This window comes from Poecilia reticulata, chromosome 19 (genome assembly GCF_904066995.2).
Source record: "Poecilia reticulata chromosome 19, P_reticulata-male-v2, whole genome shotgun sequence".
Classification (NCBI taxonomy): domain Eukaryota; kingdom Metazoa; phylum Chordata; class Actinopteri; order Cyprinodontiformes; family Poeciliidae; genus Poecilia; species Poecilia reticulata.
In genome coordinates, this window is record NC_088848.1 from 13830979 (window position 1) to 13849067 (window position 18089).

An 18089-nucleotide genomic window follows, 5' to 3' on the forward strand; every position below is an offset into this window, starting at 1 on the left:
TTTTCATTGGAAGTTTCCTCCTCATCCTCCTCACCTGCCCTCCAGCCCCCACAAGTGGCACAGGGCAACCTGGACAAGTTTGCACATACACATCTCTTACAGTCCCCTTTTCATCACTGTTTACACTGATCACTTTGCCAAGTTTGTATTGACTTCTCAGAGCATTTTGGTCTGCAAGCCAAATGATGTCTCCGACAGGGACATTTCGCTTCTTTGAATGCCATTTACTTCTGACAAACAAATTTGGTCCAGCCAGCTGACTCCATTTTCTCCAGAATCTATCCACTTCTGTTTGGATGAACTTTAATCTCTTGAGTGGATAACTTTTAAAGTCAAATCCACAGTTATCACTTTTTGGACCAGTTCTTCCAAGCAGCAGAGAGTTTGGTGTGATGTAGCTTATGCAGTCTTCTCGACTTTGAGTTCTTGCATCTATTGGTCTTTCATTAGCCAGATTAGCTGCCATATACAGGAAGGTTTGAAATTCACTCCATGTAAAAACTCCATCTGATCCTAGATTATGCAATGCTCGCTTGACTATCTTTACAGCTGCTTCTGCTGCCCCATTCCTATGGGGGGAGTCTGCGGGATGTATTTTCCAGCTCCACTTAGTTTCATGTTTCAAAGCTTCATGTTGAATTTTCTCTTTGTTTAGTTGGTCCAAAAACCGATAAAGATCAACTAGGACAGGTTTGGCTCCAATAAAGTTTTTTCCACCGTCTGACCATAACTTCTTTGGATGTCCTCTTAAGGCTGTAAATCTTTGGTACGCTAACAAAAATCCTTCACTTGACTGATCACTTACAAGATCTGTGTGAATAGCTCTAGAAGACATGCAACAGTGCCCTGCGACAGACTGGCAACCTGTCCAGGGTGAACCCTGCCTCTCGCCCGGAACGTTAGTTGGAGATGGGCACCAGCAACCCTCCCGACCTCACTGAGGGACAAGGGTGAAAGAAAATGGATGGATGGATGGATGGATGGACATGCAACAGAAGATGATACCCCACACTTCCAGTTTAACTCTTTTGCGGGCCTCATCCCTCACCTCACAGGATCCAAATAGATCAATGGTAGTAAACTCAAATGGTCTGGCAGGTGATGTCCGTTCTAGTGGAAGATCACCCATTATCTGCTCACATCTTTTTGCCCTGATTTTCCGGCATGTCACCCAATTATCCACAATTTTTTGAGCCAATCTTCTGCCTCTCACCACCCATGCTTTTTTTCCTCATCTGGAGTAATGTTCCAGCAATGTCTTCATGATTTACTTCATGAGCTTCAAGAGCAATCAGTTTGGATACCCATGAGTCATAGGGTAAAATGGGAACAGCTCTTTTGTCTTCATTAAAGGATTGAATACGACCCCCACATACCTGAAGTCCAGAATCTTGTTCTTTAAACACAACTAGTCTGTTTAAAGTTGTGTCATGGAATGAAGTACTCTCTTGAGCAGCCAGGAAAACATCTCTCAGTGCATTCTCACACTCTTTAACACTAAGTCCAGGATGAACGGTTGGTTGTCTGACATCTGTTGAAATTTTTATTTTCAATTTTCTATCACTTGGCTGGTTTTCCAAAGTGAGTTTCCAGTTTACAACAGCTCTTCTCACCCATGCAATAACTCTGACCAGTTTAGAAAGACTACTGTGTCTTCTCTCTTGAATTAATTGCTTGGCAATGAATGTAAGAGGAGTGGTTGTGAGCCGACTGTCCTTTTCTTTACACTCTGTAGCTTCTAAAGGATTCTAAATGATTTACCGTGTAAATCATTTAACAGGTGCAAAACTAAAGACTCCTGACACTAAAGCAAACTATGCAATGAACAAAAATAAAACTACTTAAACTGAGTAAAACCTTTAACCCTATTTAATATTGGATAAACAGAATGGGCTTCTGAACATTATTTATATGGAGGAAATACAAACGGACAAAAAAACAAAACTTCTTGTGTATAACATTTTTTATTACTTTGCCTAGTTAAAGTGTCACTATATCATGAGGCCCTGACTGAAATTAAACAGATGTTGTTCATTTTCAGGTTTGTGACAAAAGAAAGAGACAATTAAATACAACATACTGAACTTTACATTACACAGATGACAAAGCAAGAACATATTCAGTGCTAGAAAAATGTACAGAATAAGTTTCTGGCAGGACATTCTGTGTAGTAAACATTTTTAATTAGCTGTGTTGGACTGCTGGTTTTATGCTGTATCAATGGCACTCTGATTTCAGTCCAGTTATACTTCAGTGTCCGTTTTCTCAACACTTCACTTGTAGAGCCAGTGTAAATTACTGGCTCTACAGGTTCTCCTGATTTGGATTAACAAGATTATATTATGGATTATTACTGAGCATCTTGGTCCGCAAACCCTAGAAGGATTGATTGGCTTAATGTTAGCATTTGGTCTTCCATTTAAATACAAATGTAATCTGAATTTCATTATCAAAAATAAGGCATAGTTCAGTAAAAAAAATGCTTCCCTTGTCAAATTTTCTACTGTACAAAAAAAAAAAAAAAAGATTTCTGTAAATGTCCAGAATTTCCCGATGAAGGCTGCAGAGTGAAGATGCGGCAGCTTTTTGCTTCTTAAGACATCACAGAAACATAAAAACGGTTATTAAAAAAGTGTTTTTGTGCAACTCCGTGCTTTGCTTTCTTCTAGTTTAAATAGCCTTGACATCGATGAGACTACCATGCTGGGTCCCCTGCCGCAGGGTCTTGATTCCCTGCAGCTTTCGGCCGTGAAGAGTGAAGCGAGACCAGGTGGCCAGCTGGAGCAGGGCACAGGTGATAGGCACAAACACCAACATGTAGAAACAGCCCAGGCGGAGAGGCGGAGTCCCTGAGTCGGATGCAGACACAGAATCCTTCACGGGTGTCCTCTGGAAAATATCATAACCTGGGGGAGGAGAAACCCAGAGTTGAGGAAAACAGTTCCTTTGGTGTCAACAAAGTGCAAATCTCAATCTGAGAGCGTTCAGAAATTCTGGAACGATCTTTTAAAATACAAGAAAGAAAAACAAACAAACAAACAAACAAAATGGATGCATTATAGTTCAGTAGTATTTAATGAAATTATTTTTGTTACTTTAACAAAGCTGACTTGCTAAAGTTCTATACATTTGTAAGTATGCGCTCATTATCAGAGTTAATGACATTCATCTTCTTTACTGCATCATTGCTACTTGTATTCAGGATTTTAAGTAGCAATTACAAGATTGCAGATCAATTTGACCTTACTAATTACAAAAAAATAACTAAAACTTATACGTATTTGGGTGTTCCAACAGGACATTGATCTCAAACTCAAACAAAACAAGTTTTTAAATTGAATAAAGCAGACTACGACTAATCTTCCTTGTAGAAAATGTAATCTTAAAACCACAATTTATATCAGGAAACCAACCCATCTAGTAAATCCGCAAGAATAAACGGTAAATATCTGGCCAGGATGTATACGTTTCTTGATTTTATCCCCTGAAAATTTTATGACATTTCTCTTTTTTAAAGTTGCTGAGTAAATATTCCACCCTGGAAAAAGAATGGTTCAAATAAAAAATAAAATGTAATCAAATAAAAAGCCCCAAAATGAATATGGTTTTCCCAAAAGCTGCATGTAAAATGGAAGTGTGCGTACCTGTGTAAACGCAGAGCAGCCAGGTGCCGATGAGTGGGGCGAATGTCTGGCCTGGTTTGGTCAACAGGTTGACCATCCCAAAGAGGAGAGCCGAGGCGGCCTGCTGACGTCTGTTCACCACGTAGTCCTCGTCGACCAGATCGGAAATGACCAGCTTCAGCAGCTTGCAGGTGCCCTCTGTGAACACCCGGTTACTGAAACGAAGAGGCAGACGGTTAGTGACCTGGCGGGAATCCTTTAGGTGCGAACACCACAGGTCAATCTTTCCTGGCGTGTGCAGCTTTCAAAAATGTTAAAAACCAAAAACAAGCAGAGCAGAGAAAAAGCTGAAACTGTCAACGATCAACTGTCGGCCATACCTAGCAATGAAGATGCACAGCAGATAAATGTGGTCAGCCCCTGCAAGCAGCATAACCACACTAAGTCCCAGTTTGAGCATAAACAGCCAGCGGATAACCTGGTAAACGCCGTAACGCCGGCACAGTGTCAGGAAATACAAGTTGTTGAGGTGGGGGGCAACGTAAGAGATCCCTGTGAGGGAGCAGAAGCAGAGCTGCATCAAAGAAAAAATACAAACTGTGCAAAGAAATAGAAAAATGACCATGTGCTTGGTTTCAACTAAAGCTAAGGTAGAAGCTCTCCAACAGCACCAACTAAAACAGGCATGCCAAAGTGAGAAATAAAAATGCAACATTTTTTAATAGGTTTTAATATGTCAGACCAACACAAAGTGGTTCATAATCAAAGGGAAAGATTTTAGTGTGAAAAGAGTGTGCTTTTATATTGAGCAGCACCTGAGCAAATACTTTGAACCATCCACTGCTGCAGCTGGAAGTACTTTGAGACAAGTCTCCACCAGCTTTGCACATGTAGAGACTGACATTTTTAAGATTTTTCATCTTTTTTTTTGTAAAACACCTGTCCTTAGTCTGATTTAACCCAGATGGATTTAGGTTTGGTCTTTCACTGAAGATTCTAGCACACCACACATACATAGGCCTGTCACCATAACAAATATTGCTAGACTATAAATTGTCTCAGAAATTATTGCGATAAATGATAGCATTGTTGTTTTGAGACAATTTCCAAGTAAAATTATGGTGATAATGGCACAATAATGCAAGAATCGATAACTTAAGGATCGATAAACTTTAAATTCTAACAAACATTTAAACACTGGAGCTGGAAGACATTTAAATAAAGAAAACAACAAAATCAACAAATAAATAAAATGAATTATGAAGTCTCTGTAAACATAAATTGTCTTTCAAAAAAGGGCTAGTTGAAACCAAAGCACCAGACTGAAAGCTTTTATCATTCAGTTTATGGCAGAAAGAGAGAAAAGAGAAAAACGATAAATCAAGCAAATGAAAATTATTGAGTTTCTTTTTATTTATCATGTAATTAATTGACTTATTGTTTATTGTGACAGGCCAACACACATAACATATGCTTTGCAGTATGTTTAGGGTGGTTGTCCTGCTGGAAGACGAACCTCCATCCTAGTCTCAAATCTTCAGTCTTAAACAGTTTTCTGCCCTTGACTGTATTCATCTCTATTCAGCCATCTTCCCCTTAAATGTGACCATTTTCCCCCTCAGCAGTGATTTCACACCTCAACGCACGCAAAGAAAACAAGTTCATATTAATTTAGAAACAATAATGCTAATGTTTTAACTCGGGAAGAGTTCAGAAATCAATATTTGATGGAATAAGCATGAAGGTTTTCAATGCTAGTTTTCAATGCAGTGGTTTCTTAATATTTTTCCAGAGCTGTATGGATGGAAAAAGCTTTTAAAAACAAAATATAATTTTCCTCCTTCTTCTTCACATTCATAAACCACTTTGCGTTGATTAACACATAAAACCCACCAATGCATTTTATGGTTGTTGCACGTCAAAAAATAAATAAAAATAAAATAGTTCAGGGGGTCCAATACATTTGCAAGACAATACCACACGATGAGTCTATTAAATTTTGTCATGGCCTTAAGAGAATTCATGTTTACTGCTTTCTGATTTTATTTTATTTTTTATGCTCTTGGTGTGGAAGATTTTCTGTGAAATCCTACCGAGCAGGATTGAACCTGTCGAGGCAGAAATGTTATCAGACAAGAGATGTTCCAGGAAAAGAGGAAAGAAGTTGTTGTTGAAATGGCAGTGAAACACCTGCAAAAGAAAAAAAAAAAAACAGACAAAAAGATCAAATGTATATGATTTGAAAGTAAATATAATATTCCATTTGTACTGTAGAACTGAAAATATGTAGAAACATTTAACATGATTTTGAACAAAGTCCTTACAATAATTTGTGAATCAATTAAAAAAACATAAAATCAGTCATTTTTCCCCATGCTGTAGAAGTTCATTTATTATGCTGAGATTAAATAGTAAAAGAAAAAATATTTACACCTTCATACAAAACTCATTTTAAGTATTTATTATTTTTGGTATTTTTACCCTTACCGTCATCTTACCTGGATAAGATTCATGGACACAAACCACATGAAGTTTCTGTGCTTGGAGAGCTGCTTCAGATACTGGCCAATAGTGATCGGTTTCTCTGTTTGAGTAAATGGAGCATGACCGACACTCAGCCTAGATCCGGACACATGAACACATATTATTGTAAAAGACAAAACAAAACAAAACAAAAAAAATATCGTTCAAAACTTAAAGACACTTCAAATGTCGTACTCCTTCAGTGTCGACGCCTCGTCTAGCTTTGAGCGGATCTCCTTGTTGAAACGCTGCTGCAGCAGCCGAGACACAACGAAAAAGCCCAGAATGGAAAAAGCTGCCAGAGTCACGCAGAACAGACGGAAGGAGTAGAAATCCTCCTTGTCCCAGACAGAGTAGGAGAGGAAAACGGAGAGGGAGCCCAACGCGCTGAACACGGAGCAGTGGAAGTTGAGGCGCGTGCGGTCGGCGGCCGACACGGCGAGGTCGGCCAGCAGGGCGCTGTGGTGGAGGTCCACCATGGTGAGGAAGCCGTCGTACAGACACAGGCACAGCAGGAACTGCAGGCCTGGCCTGGCCCACGCCACCCAGAAGGCCAGGAAGGACAGGGCGAAGAGAGGGCCATTTGTAGAGAGGGCCTTCAGGCGCCTCAGCACCACCTCTGGCGATGTGATCTGAGAGCCTGACCTGGGTGGAAAACACACGCCGTGTGAGAAATCTGCAGAAACAAGGGCTGCGATCTCCTCTCGCTCTCCTTCCGACAAAAACATTTAAGATTTGAATAAGATAAAGTCTAAGTCAGCAACAGCAAACGAAACATATTTATAAAACCAAGAATAAATACTGAATATCCTGGACAATGTTCACTCTTTGTTTAAACTTTTTTTTTTTTTCCCACCACTCATTGAATAAACATAACTGGTTTGCAATAGGACAGAAATGTAAACACAGGTGGCAGACTGTTTGACGTGATCAACTGGTTTTCCTGTCAACGTGGCAGCGGATTAGAGCGGACAAGGCCACATATCTGACAGTCGGACGTTGGCGTCGGCTGCGTGGGAAGTGAAGTGGCGGCATTTTTTGGGTTGACTGGAAAAGTCAGGAAAAACAGGAAATATAGGAAGAAGATGACTTGTCATATTTGTGATCATTTTACACAAAGTCAAGTTCAGATATAAGTATTTTTTTTAAAGAAAATGTGATCATTTTCCTGAGGCTTCCAACTGTTTTGTTGTCAAACGTATAGAATGAAAACGAATGTTTAAGCGTGTCAAATTGCCAGCAATGCAGCAGAGAGAGCAGAAAAACGCTAATTCAGATTCATTATTTACTTTTGTTCATGTTTAAAATAATTTTATTTTCACTTTTTAGGGTGATGCTCTAATCCTTTCTGCATGTGTCTAAACAACATAAATCTAATTTATTGGTGTTCTTTAAGGGCTCCAAAAATGTCAGCGTCTTTCCAATATTTGTAACAGTGTTTTCCTAAACCTTTTCACAGCAGTTCCGTTCTCATTAGACTAACATAACAGAAAAACAAAAACAAAACAAAAACACGGTCTGTGAAAATGTTTAACTCAGAACTCCTCAAGAAGCAGCGTTTTAGTTTTACCTGGTGCAAATTCTTTAAAAAAAAAACAACAACTAAAAACTGCTATATCAAGCACATTTTGCTGTCAGATTATTATTCGGTTAATCCAAAAATAATCAACAAATTGTCGCTACACTTAATTGATGTCAAGTATAGCATAAAAGTACTGAACTCTTCATATTTTGATGTTACAAGTAGTTTTGTATTTTTTTTTAGCTGCAATGCATTATTTGTTACAAATTATCAATGTTGTTGCACTTTAGGCAAAAAAGAAATCCTTGTTTAAAAAGGGAATCGAGTTATTCTTTTATTTTCCTCTTAATGCATTTCAAATATTGTGTAAAAATGCTTAAGGGAGTAAATGAAAAATCTGCAAACTGTGCCAATTAGTTCATCCGATTAATCATCAGAATATCCGATAAAATAATCTATTAGTAATGCTTAAACTTTGCGGCATTAAATGAAAAGTCACGAAGATGAAGCGCACAATTATGTCAAGTTTCTTTTTCGCTGTGATCTGTTGAGTCACAAAAAGGCCAGCAGGTAAATATTCTGCAGGGTAAGAATGTTTTTAAAAAAAAAGAGATGCAGAGGCTTACTGAGGAGAGCTGAGGAAGGCGTGGTCACTCAGCCAGCCGAAGAGAGGGTCATTAAGACTGTTCCAGATAAGGAATACAGTCTGTGGAGCAGAATAACAAGAAGATAATTAGACATGAAGCAAATGGACATCAGATCAAAACGACCTCAGAAAATCTTTGAATCAATTTGTATAATAAACTGGACTTTACTAGGTAAGTCAACAAGAAGAATAAATCTAGTGGAATCCATTCGCTTGACTTTGAATCTTTCAGTATAATTGCGCTGAATTAACTTTTCTTTTGTAAAGTCCTTTGTGACAACATTTGTTATATACATAAAAAAAACAACCCTGTATTGAACAATTTCCTGTCAACTTCACTTTGGTTTTTCCATGTACCGTACTCACCTCTCCCACCCAGAAGGAGATTTTATCGATCTTGTAGATGGACACAAACGTCTCCACGTAATAAAGCAGGAACACATTGTGGAGAATGGACGTAAAAAGGGCCAGTGAGCCGTAGAGCACTGCGGTGGAGAAGACACTCTGCCAGAAGCCCCAGACGCTCCTGCCCATGCTTTTCTCTCAGGTCCTTTCTCTGAGGTAAGCTGTGATCGTCATTGCCTGGACCTTCACAGAAACATATCCTGACAAAAAAACAAAACAAAACAAAAAAAAAAAAAAATCAAGAAAAAAATCCAGTGTTAAATATACTTATGTTTTTTTTTTTTTTTTGCATTGTTGCAGTTCGGTAATTAGCAGGAGAAACACTTAAATCTCTAAATTGTTTTTTTTTTTCTTAAATAATGCATTAATTAAACAAACAAAAAACATCTAATCATTTTTGGTTCATATTCATGTGAAGTGAAAACATTTTTATTAATGCTTTCCTACAGGTTTCAAAAGTAGAAAAAAGTGATATCTATTCATCCCCCTTTTTAATCTCATACTATTACATACAACCTCTCCAAATAAATAAATAAATAAATGCAGAGTCCCTCAGAGCAGCTACTGCACATCTAAACTCATAAAATTAATAATATGACTGGTCCCGTCTTCAGACTACAGGAATGCTGTTGGCAAAGCAACGGGACTGCAAGTACTCATTAAAGTTTGTTTAGCTGTGAACAACTTTTCCTCTCTCTCTCTGGGCAGATCCACGTCCCGCTGTGTTTCGCTCGAGTTCGTGTTTGAACCACGGGCTCTATAAAAAGCTGCTCCACTTCCCGGTGTAGAAATAAAAGTGAAGTCATATGACTGCTGTTGGACAAGGAATTCATATATAACTCATATATAACACTGAACTATGAACGTTCAACACAATTAAACAGTAACAAGTACTGGGAAAAGTTGAGGGGCTACATCTCAACTTTTGCCACCACTTTCCTTCACTGAAAGCAAGAGAAACCGTCTTCCAAACCATGAACGCAAATCCTGCCCAGCTGCGTTTATTTCGGAACCTTTTTTCTTTTCACTTCCCCTTTGCCGACTCAAGGTGCTCTTCTCACTCTTAGAGAAAGAATTCACATAAATACCAGCAGGTTTATTTCTCACCCCGCACTTGAGCACCACAAGCGCAAACCTCTCTGAAATCTGAAAACCTCTCGTCAAATCTTGAGCACAAAACGCCTGAATGCAACCGCGTTTCAATGTGCGATGATCTTGTCTGGGTAAACAACAGAGCGGTGTTGAAGCACGGCCCTGAAACGTTAAGATTCGGATCAGCGAGATAACAAGGGGAACAACGAAGCTCCCCGCTATCAGATCTCGGCTCGGTCGTATCACGTCTAAAACGTGGCCGCATCGTATCAAATCGGTCTGCAGGAAAAAAACCACAAAACAAGACAACATCTACAAACATCCCACTGAAGTGAAACAAAGCAGGAGATGTTTACAGGTAACTCTGTATTTCGACGGCAAAGATGCACCTGCTGCTCACTCTGAAAGCCAAGAAGCAGGAGCTGATGAAACCTGATCTCTGAACTCCAGGTTCTTCACATTTTCAAACATCAAACTTTTTCAAATTACAAATTACAGCCAATATCTGAACTCAGGCTTTAAATATCTGCATTTAAAAAAAAAATAAAAAAATCCCAGACAGTAAGGAGGGACAGAAGGATTTACCGATGGCTTGATTAATAGATTGGATGGGCAAATTGTAGGATGGGAAAGACGTCATCCCAGTGGGAGCATTGATATTCAAATTCCTCCTTCCCAGGCGGTTTCTTGTGTTGCCTGATTTTTGTGCCTCCTATGATGTCATCACTCCAAACGAACACAAAGTTAAATTAGCTGGGGTAGTTTTTGTGGGATTTTTAAAAACTGTGTATGTTGTCAATCCATATATATGTTGTTTATTTTTTTTTACTCTGGGAACATTTGGTAGTAAAGAGAAATTCGGATTGCATCTTTAACTGCATTCTTCAACTAAACAAGAAGAATTTAATTTGTAACATTGTGGAAAAAAAATTAAATCGAGAAGTACTGTTGCACTTTCTAAACCTTTCAAACTCTCTCCTTTTTTTTTCTTTTTTCTTTTAAAAAGCTCGAGCTGTATGTAACTGCCTAAACAGTACTCGGGTCTGAATCTTGATTTCTCAAACCATAAAAAAAAAAGAAGCAATTATGAAATTGACTTCCAATTTTCAGAGTTTTGGTTTAGAGCCACTTTACTGCTTGTTGGGCATCTGAACTAAATTACACCAGCTCCATTAAAAAAATCTAACTCTTGGACTGCTAGGTAAAGACTGAGCTACCTGTCTGTCACCGCAGATCTTTAATAGAACAGAAATATCCTTCATCGTCCCACTGTGGGAAACAGTAGCAATCCAAATTGAAGCATGAATATTCAAACCTAGATTAAAATAAAAATCGACAAACAGAACAATAAAAATGAGACTGTCAGTAAATGGAAATTTACAACATAAAAAAATAACACTGTTGAAAATTTTAAATACATACAAGTAAAAGCAAACCTTTCAAGATTGCACATGTAGTGTTGTCAGTACTTTAAAGTTGGTTATAAAAAGTGACACGTTCTGATTAATAATTTTCTTATTTTCGTGCCATCTAGATTAGACTTTCTCTGCTTTATTAACACACTTGATTTCCTTTGCGACATTACACGACAATTGTCTTTGCTGGCAATGCTAGATTATTAGGCAAAAAAACACAAAGTATTACAGGTGGTGTACAATAAAACTTACAATGAAAGAGGAAACCAGATTCATTTGTAACACTTTTGTTCTCGAAAAGCTACAGATTACCACAGTAACAACCTGCCTGGCTCACCAACTTCACTGCTGTTCTCATACTAAACTGATTAATACTGAAACCACCACATCACTTCAAAAGTTAATAACAGCTGACTCGTTCCGTAAGGCTATCGATAATGAGTTTGTTTGCCATCCTGCTAATCTGTAGCACTAGCTAGTTGTATTAGTAGCTGCTAGCATTAGCTACCTAGTTAACCTCACCCGGGCAGCTTATCTGTAAGTAAACACAACCACCGCCTCCAAAAGTGCTAAGAAATAAGAAAATACGTGTTGCGTACCGACTAAAGAAGCTGTCAGGTATCCAGTCCGAACACACCGAGATCGTATCGACGCCGGGGGAAGCAGCTGCTTCTTCTCAGAACCAGACAGTCCACGTCATGACCATTCACTGAGATGGGTGGGTTACTCACGCCAGTGACGACTGTAGTGGATTACTGAAGGGGTTTCCCAACGAACAGAAAGGATCCGCAGCGCCCCCAGCTGGCAAGCACTAATTATAACAACAACACATAAAAAAAAACTGCAATATATGTAATGCGTCAAAGATTCTCAAGATGGTGCTGTTTCACAAGCCTTGTTTCTGAGTGAGAACGGATTATTTCTTAGCAACTCCAACCCCAAATCCAATGACTAAGCCAAAAAAAAAAGTACAAATAAACTGTTTACATAGGCTGGTCACTCAATAGTTACTAGATCATTTTTTCAATGTCGGAACTGGAACATGGCTTAGTTGGGTCTAACGTTATCCAGTCCAAAGCATCCTCTTAAATGGACTTTATAGAGCTAAATACAAATGCACTTTTGTTTTTTCCTCTCTTTTTTAATTCTTATGATCACTCTCCTTCCATGTCATCTTATACACTCCCTTATGTTTGTGTATCAGATAAAATCCCAATAAAATATAGTGATGTTTCTCAATGTGGAATAAATGTGAAAAAAAAAAGTTCAGAATGTAAGAAATAGGTGAGTGTTGGCGAAGAGACTGGAAGCCCATGCTATTTAGATAGAGCAAACATTTGATTGTTTTGACTGTGAAAGCGTGTAAAAAGTTCAGCGCCGAAATCCAGTCCCAAATAAATTCCCTGTTCTCCTCAGCAAGCAAGAGGCACCGACAACCCATGGACTGCACATGCATTCACGCTATATAAGGGACAAGTTATATAACTGATAATATTATTATTATTATTATTATTATTATTATTATTATTATTATTATTATTATTATTATTATTATTATTATTATTATTATTATTATTCTGTTGGTACGCCCTCATTTTAATACATGCCCTGGGCAACTGCCCATGTAGCCCATATCACTGATAGCAAGTGAATAGAGCTGTTTGTGTGAGTGACAGAGTGCATGTATCTTTGTGTGTGTGTGTGTGTGTGTGTGTGTGTGTGCGTGAGAGAGAGAGAGAGAGAGAGAGAGAGAGAGAGAGAGAGAGAGAGAGAGAGAGAGAGAGAGAGAGCATGTGGTAATATTTGAGCAGTTGATGACTGCAGCAGCAGCAGCAGCAGCAGCAGTTCGATGTTTCACCGCAAAGAGGACAAATCAGGATTCTGTTTGTTTGAGACCGAAATAAGGACCAAAAGGCAGGTGAGTGCACCCTAACTGAGTCCTTTTGTCCGGCAGCAGCGTCTCATTGAGCTCCGTACGGCAGTTTCCTGACATCTCTGTTATATAGGCTTCGCTCAGGTGAAGGTGAATGAACTGTGCGCGGTGTCCCGTCTCTCCTCTCTGGTGGTGCCGCAGTTCAGATCGGAGCGGACTGGCTCCAAATAAGATGCAGCGGTTATCTAGCGGCAGATTTGTTAGAACAAGGCGATTGGACGGTCCAAAAAGCAAAACAAACAAAAAAAAACTACTGCCAAGTTCAGTCAAAGGTGGCGCAAAACACCCCCGTACAGGTAAATTAACATTTACAACTGCTCTGGTGCAGCTTACACGTTCAGCTGCACTATTTAAATTGAATAACGAAAATGTAATATTACATAATAAGTAGCTATAGACTGTGTTAATAATTTGGCGTTGTTATTGGAGACAAAGAAGAATGACTTTAATATAATGGATCATATATTAAAAAAAATCTACTTTATTTGTTATTTGTTCCATTCATATAATAAAAACGATGAATCGCGATTTGATCTCTTTGAATACTGCAATAGAGATCAATAGAGATCAAATCTTTGAATATTATATCTGATTTCAAAATCAGATATAAATATATAATTTCTTGTTATATACAAGCAAAACCTTTGGTAAATTTATGCAGAAAACAGCAGACATATGTTGAACAACAGCCATTTTAAACAGCATAAAGCAACCTCTTGCATTAGTTTAAAGATGCCGTAAAGTTACAACTATAAAGTCTGTACCTATTATGTGTGATTGACCAAAATATAGACTAACGCATTAGTGTGAAGTGGGATACAGTCTCTAGATATTTTTATGGCTAACAAAAATCTTTAGCATGACTTGTATTATTCAACCTCTTTAACCCTCAAAATAAAATTAAAATCGAGTAAATCATCTTGAACATTCCATTCCAGTCAGGAAACGTGGTGGTGGCAGCATCATGATGTGGTGATATTTTTCTTTAGCATGGAAGTTTGTCAGAGCTCATGAGGAAATTGATGGGTTTGATTTTAGGTAGGCCCTCAAAAGAAACCTATTAGAAGCTACAAGAGGGTTAAAACTGAAGGACAGCTTCACCTTCCTAAACATGGCAAGTAGGAGCAAAAGCTACAGTAGAGCGGTTTAGATCAAAACAAATTTGTGTTTGAAAAGCTCAGTCAAAGTGTAAACCTAAAGCCAACTGGGAATCTTTGGGAAAACTTGAGAACTGATGTAACCGTACGCACTTCATCAGATTTGGTGAAACTTGAGTCATGTTGCAAAGAAGAATATGTACAAATCTCAACCCATAGATATACAAAGCTGGTTGATATATACCTAAGAAGACATGCAGCTGAAAATGGAGCAAACGGTGGTTAATTAATGCTCAATCAAGGGGGCCCTGATTAAAATGCGCACATCAAAGTTCAGATTTATTTCCTCTCCACTTTACAGTTATGTCATTGTTGATGTTGCTCAATCACATGAAATCGAAGTATGTGGTTGTAACATGACAAAATGAAAAAAAAAAACAAAACTTACTGAAGTAAGCAGAAGTGCTTAATAAGTAATCTAAAGGGATTTGAAAGTGAAAGATAAATTTGAATAATTTTTATTCAAATAAAATTTATTTTTGGGACATCACAAAGAGAGAAGTGTGTGCAGCGTGAGTAGACTATTGTACGTTTTCTTTTTTTTTTTCCAATTTGCAGGATGGGTTTTTCAACTTAGTTTAATTTGCAAATAAGTATAAGATGAAAGCAAATCATTCCGAATCTACTCTGTACTCTTAACTGGAGGATGTTTATACTTTTCAACTTTTGCAAATGTAAAAATCCTTCCATATAAGAGATTGACTTGTGCTGATTCGTGTCGAAAAATTTGGTTAGAGTTACTGCAAGCTCTAAAAAGTGTTACATGTTTATACTAATAATAAATTTTTAACAATAACCAACAATAACAACCAAAAATATTGTTGACGCAAGAGGGAAAAAGTCGTTCATCTTTACTGCTGAGAAAGATTTTGTCATCAGATATAAATGACCAGTTAAAACTCAGGATTCATGAGGAAGTGGATATTTCAATTTAACAAACACACCAAAACAGCCTGAGCTTCATTAACACTTTAGCAGTGCCACAGACTTATATGCTGCATTGATGCAGTAATTCAAGCAAAATGAACCCACGTATTGAGTGCATGGACATACTTTTCAGTTAGCCCACATGATTGTGATTGATCCTATGCATATACTGTGAACATGTTGTCCTTTTCTGAGAAATTGCACTTTTTTAATATAACTCCTAAAATAACTTTTTGATAGTGTTATTAGTTACCGAGTTGTGCAAAGCAAACTGTTTACATTTATATCTTTCACAGAGTGAACCCACATTTTCCGCTGTCACAGTGCAAGTAATCACATTTGTGGGATTTACCACACTGCACGCTACATAACTGAATAAAAGCACAAAAAGTCTGCAGGTGAGCTTTTCATTTCTGCAAGGCAAGCTCCCTTGTTTTGTTGATCTCCGGCGGGAACGTCAGGTGTTCTGAAGAACGTCTTGCTGCGGCTGTTTGAAGTGAGGTTTCACCAAAGCCTTGTCAACTCCTCGTGCTCTGAAGACAATTTATTTTAGAACATTTGCTGGAAATAAAGCGGCAGGGACCAACTATCACTGAAATTAGGTCAAAGTGTCCCTGTAGATCCGTTCAGCTCCGCAAATTAGCAAACAGGAAAGAAACTGCGTAAAATGCATTCGAGCCATCCTGCGCTGCTTTTGTTTGATTACTCTTTCCTGCCGCCGCACGCGTCACATTGTTTGTGTGATTTCCATTAAGGCAGATGTGTTTGCATTTTACCTCGTGGCGGTATCGTGCAACACACTGCTGTCAGGCGCTTTGCCAACAGAACACACAATACCCTTGCAGAAGTGTTGAGAAATTGATGTACTTTGTCGTGTGCTGGAGCAGCTGATGGGAAAAACCGCAAGAAAACAGCTTGCTATCAGTGTTTTGTTACCACAGGTTTCCCTGACTGTGGTTCGACGTTTGGCCTTGTCATCAAACCAAAGTCACGTTGGTTTCATTTTGCATGCAATGTCAAAGGGATGCAACTCTTATGTTTACATATCGAAATGTGTTTACGGGTCTTGCAGAGCCATAATGCACATGTGTGAAAAAGCTTTCGGCCATACAAGGAGGTGTATGAAGGAGATTAAAGATCAAAATATTCCCAGCTGAATTTGAAGTAGCCATTTTAAGATGGAAAGACATCTAGATGTGTAAAATTAGAAAACACGAGCTCATGCAGATAGAAAATGTCAGAAATGTCAGATCTAGCAGCTTCCAGGGGAAAAAATGAAAAGAAGGAAAAATCCTCAGTAAATGTCTTCTCGTGGTCGTTATGAAATCTTCACCCGACATTGAACCAATGTTCGTTTGATGGATGTGGCATAGATGTTTTACTAGGATTGTTTTTCTATCCAACAAAGGGTTCAACAAACTTTGCGTTAAGATTGAGCAAATGTCTCCCAAATGTTTCTTCATTCCTCTGGTATCGCACAGCAATTTCCCATTTATCCAGAGTCCTCTACTTGGAAAAATATGCTGCTGCTAAAAACTTTCCGTCTTCCATCTTCAGTGTCGTGATGTGGTAAAGTAACCTTTTCCTGCTTGAATTCTCACACGGCATCCTGTATCTGCGCGATGAACCGACGTCTGAATATTTTAATTCAGTCTCTTTCTCGATATGAACTGTGTGTAAAACAAAACTATTCTCAGTTTGAAAAAAATCTTCCCTTCGATGTTGTTATGTCTTGTGAAGGTTCTCTGAAGTTTTACATTGCACAAGTTATAAATAACGTATAGGGAATCTTGACAGAACACTTCTTGCTAATTACCAGACGTTTGCGCTTCAAGTTTTGAATACATTTTTTGGGAACCTTTAGGGAACATTTTGATACAAAATCTGTGATCTGTGAAGACTTTGAGACCTATTCCCTTAATAATTCCCACACTTTGCATTTGTCAATGCTAAGACAGGATTTCAAAAAAAAACTTTAGAACAGAATGTTCCCTTAAAGTTTCTTTAAAAGTGAGACAATCTGTAACCTTCAGAAGACATTTAGGTAACATTCCCTGAAGCTTTCAAAATATGTACTCTGCTGTGGTGCTTTTAGGGAATGTTCAGTAACGTTTGCACAGTTCGGTTGAAAATAACCCTCAGGAAAACTTTAGGGAATGATCTCTGACTGTTTTCTAGAAGTTAGAAATTCTGTATCCTTCAGAAATATTCAGGTTCTACAGAGTGCAACATTTTAGGTAGTCTTCCCAGAAAGTGTCAGTGTCAGTGTTTAAACCAACCATTGGCGACCCCTTTCGGAAACATTTCCCTGATGCTGTATGCACTTAGTAGAGTTCATACAATGTGGAGATTGAGGATCAAGGTGTAATAAAGTTACTCTGGAGACATGGCATGACTAAAACACTTTGCATAGACACATTTTTCCTGGAATTTGTCACAGCTCACTGAGTTTAGTTAAACCCTTGGCGCATTGATCCTTTTCATCAGAACCCGTCACTTTCTCGTCTGTCGACCGTCATTGCCCCAGTTAGTCTCAGAGCTTAGCACCCAGGCTGCTAACAGAAAGGTCACCAGCCTCATTGTACTCCATGCTGTGTGCAGCACGGCAGAGGCCATGATAGACTGATCTGGGCAGTCGCCAGTGTCACTCCTGGGCAGAACAAGATTCACATGGTTGACCCTTTGATCAGAAGCAGAGATCATCCAGCCAGGCGGTGATTTTGCTGATGGCTCGTGGCCTAATCTTCAGATTAGCCGTCATGCTGCTCCACCGCAAACACAGCTAATTAAAAGAGGAAGTTTTGTTTCGCAGCATTTGCAGAGTCACATTTCCAGGAGAGCATTAT

At 38.6% G+C, this 18089-nt stretch overlaps 2 protein-coding genes across 2 annotated transcripts in view; one reads left to right on the plus strand and one right to left on the minus strand.

Moving 5' to 3' along the window:
- Positions 1 to 1945: 1945 nt before the first annotated feature.
- slc68a1a (solute carrier family 68 member 1a) lies at positions 1946 to 12165 on the minus strand. The gene is made up of 9 exons (XM_008437310.3): positions 11826 to 12165; positions 8681 to 8919; positions 8295 to 8374; positions 6342 to 6791; positions 6122 to 6242; positions 5717 to 5813; positions 4004 to 4175; positions 3645 to 3838; positions 1946 to 2906 (listed from the first exon to the last, which is right to left on the minus strand). The coding sequence occupies exons 2-9, from the start codon at positions 8846 to 8848 to the stop codon at positions 2671 to 2673; spliced, it is 1518 nt and encodes a 505-aa protein (XP_008435532.1). The 5' UTR covers positions 8849 to 8919; positions 11826 to 12165; the 3' UTR covers positions 1946 to 2670.
- A 755-nt stretch (positions 12166 to 12920) lies between these two features.
- The window catches only part of sema4gb (sema domain, immunoglobulin domain (Ig), transmembrane domain (TM) and short cytoplasmic domain, (semaphorin) 4Gb), a 43668-nt gene continuing 38499 nt past the window's right edge, over positions 12921 to 18089 (plus strand). Inside the window, exon 1 of the mRNA XM_008437312.3 lies at positions 12921 to 13144. The gene's annotated coding sequence lies outside the window, so the exon portion shown is untranslated. The remainder of the gene's footprint in view (positions 13145 to 18089) is intronic.

What these genes read in the sequence shown, in the direction of transcription:
- slc68a1a (XM_008437310.3), bottom strand. Translation starts at nt 8,848, where the DNA reads ATGGGCAGGAGCGTCTGGGGCTTCTGGCAGAGTGTCTTCTCCACCGCA. An exon ending in TGTCCATGAATCTTATCCAG is followed by an intron (nt 5,814 to 6,121) that starts GTAAGATGACGG and finishes TTTCTTTTGCAG; the next exon opens with GTGTTTCACTGCCATTTCAA. An exon ending in CTGTGCATCTTCATTGCTAG is followed by an intron (nt 3,839 to 4,003) that starts GTATGGCCGACA and finishes TCTTCGTTTCAG; the next exon opens with TAACCGGGTGTTCACAGAGG.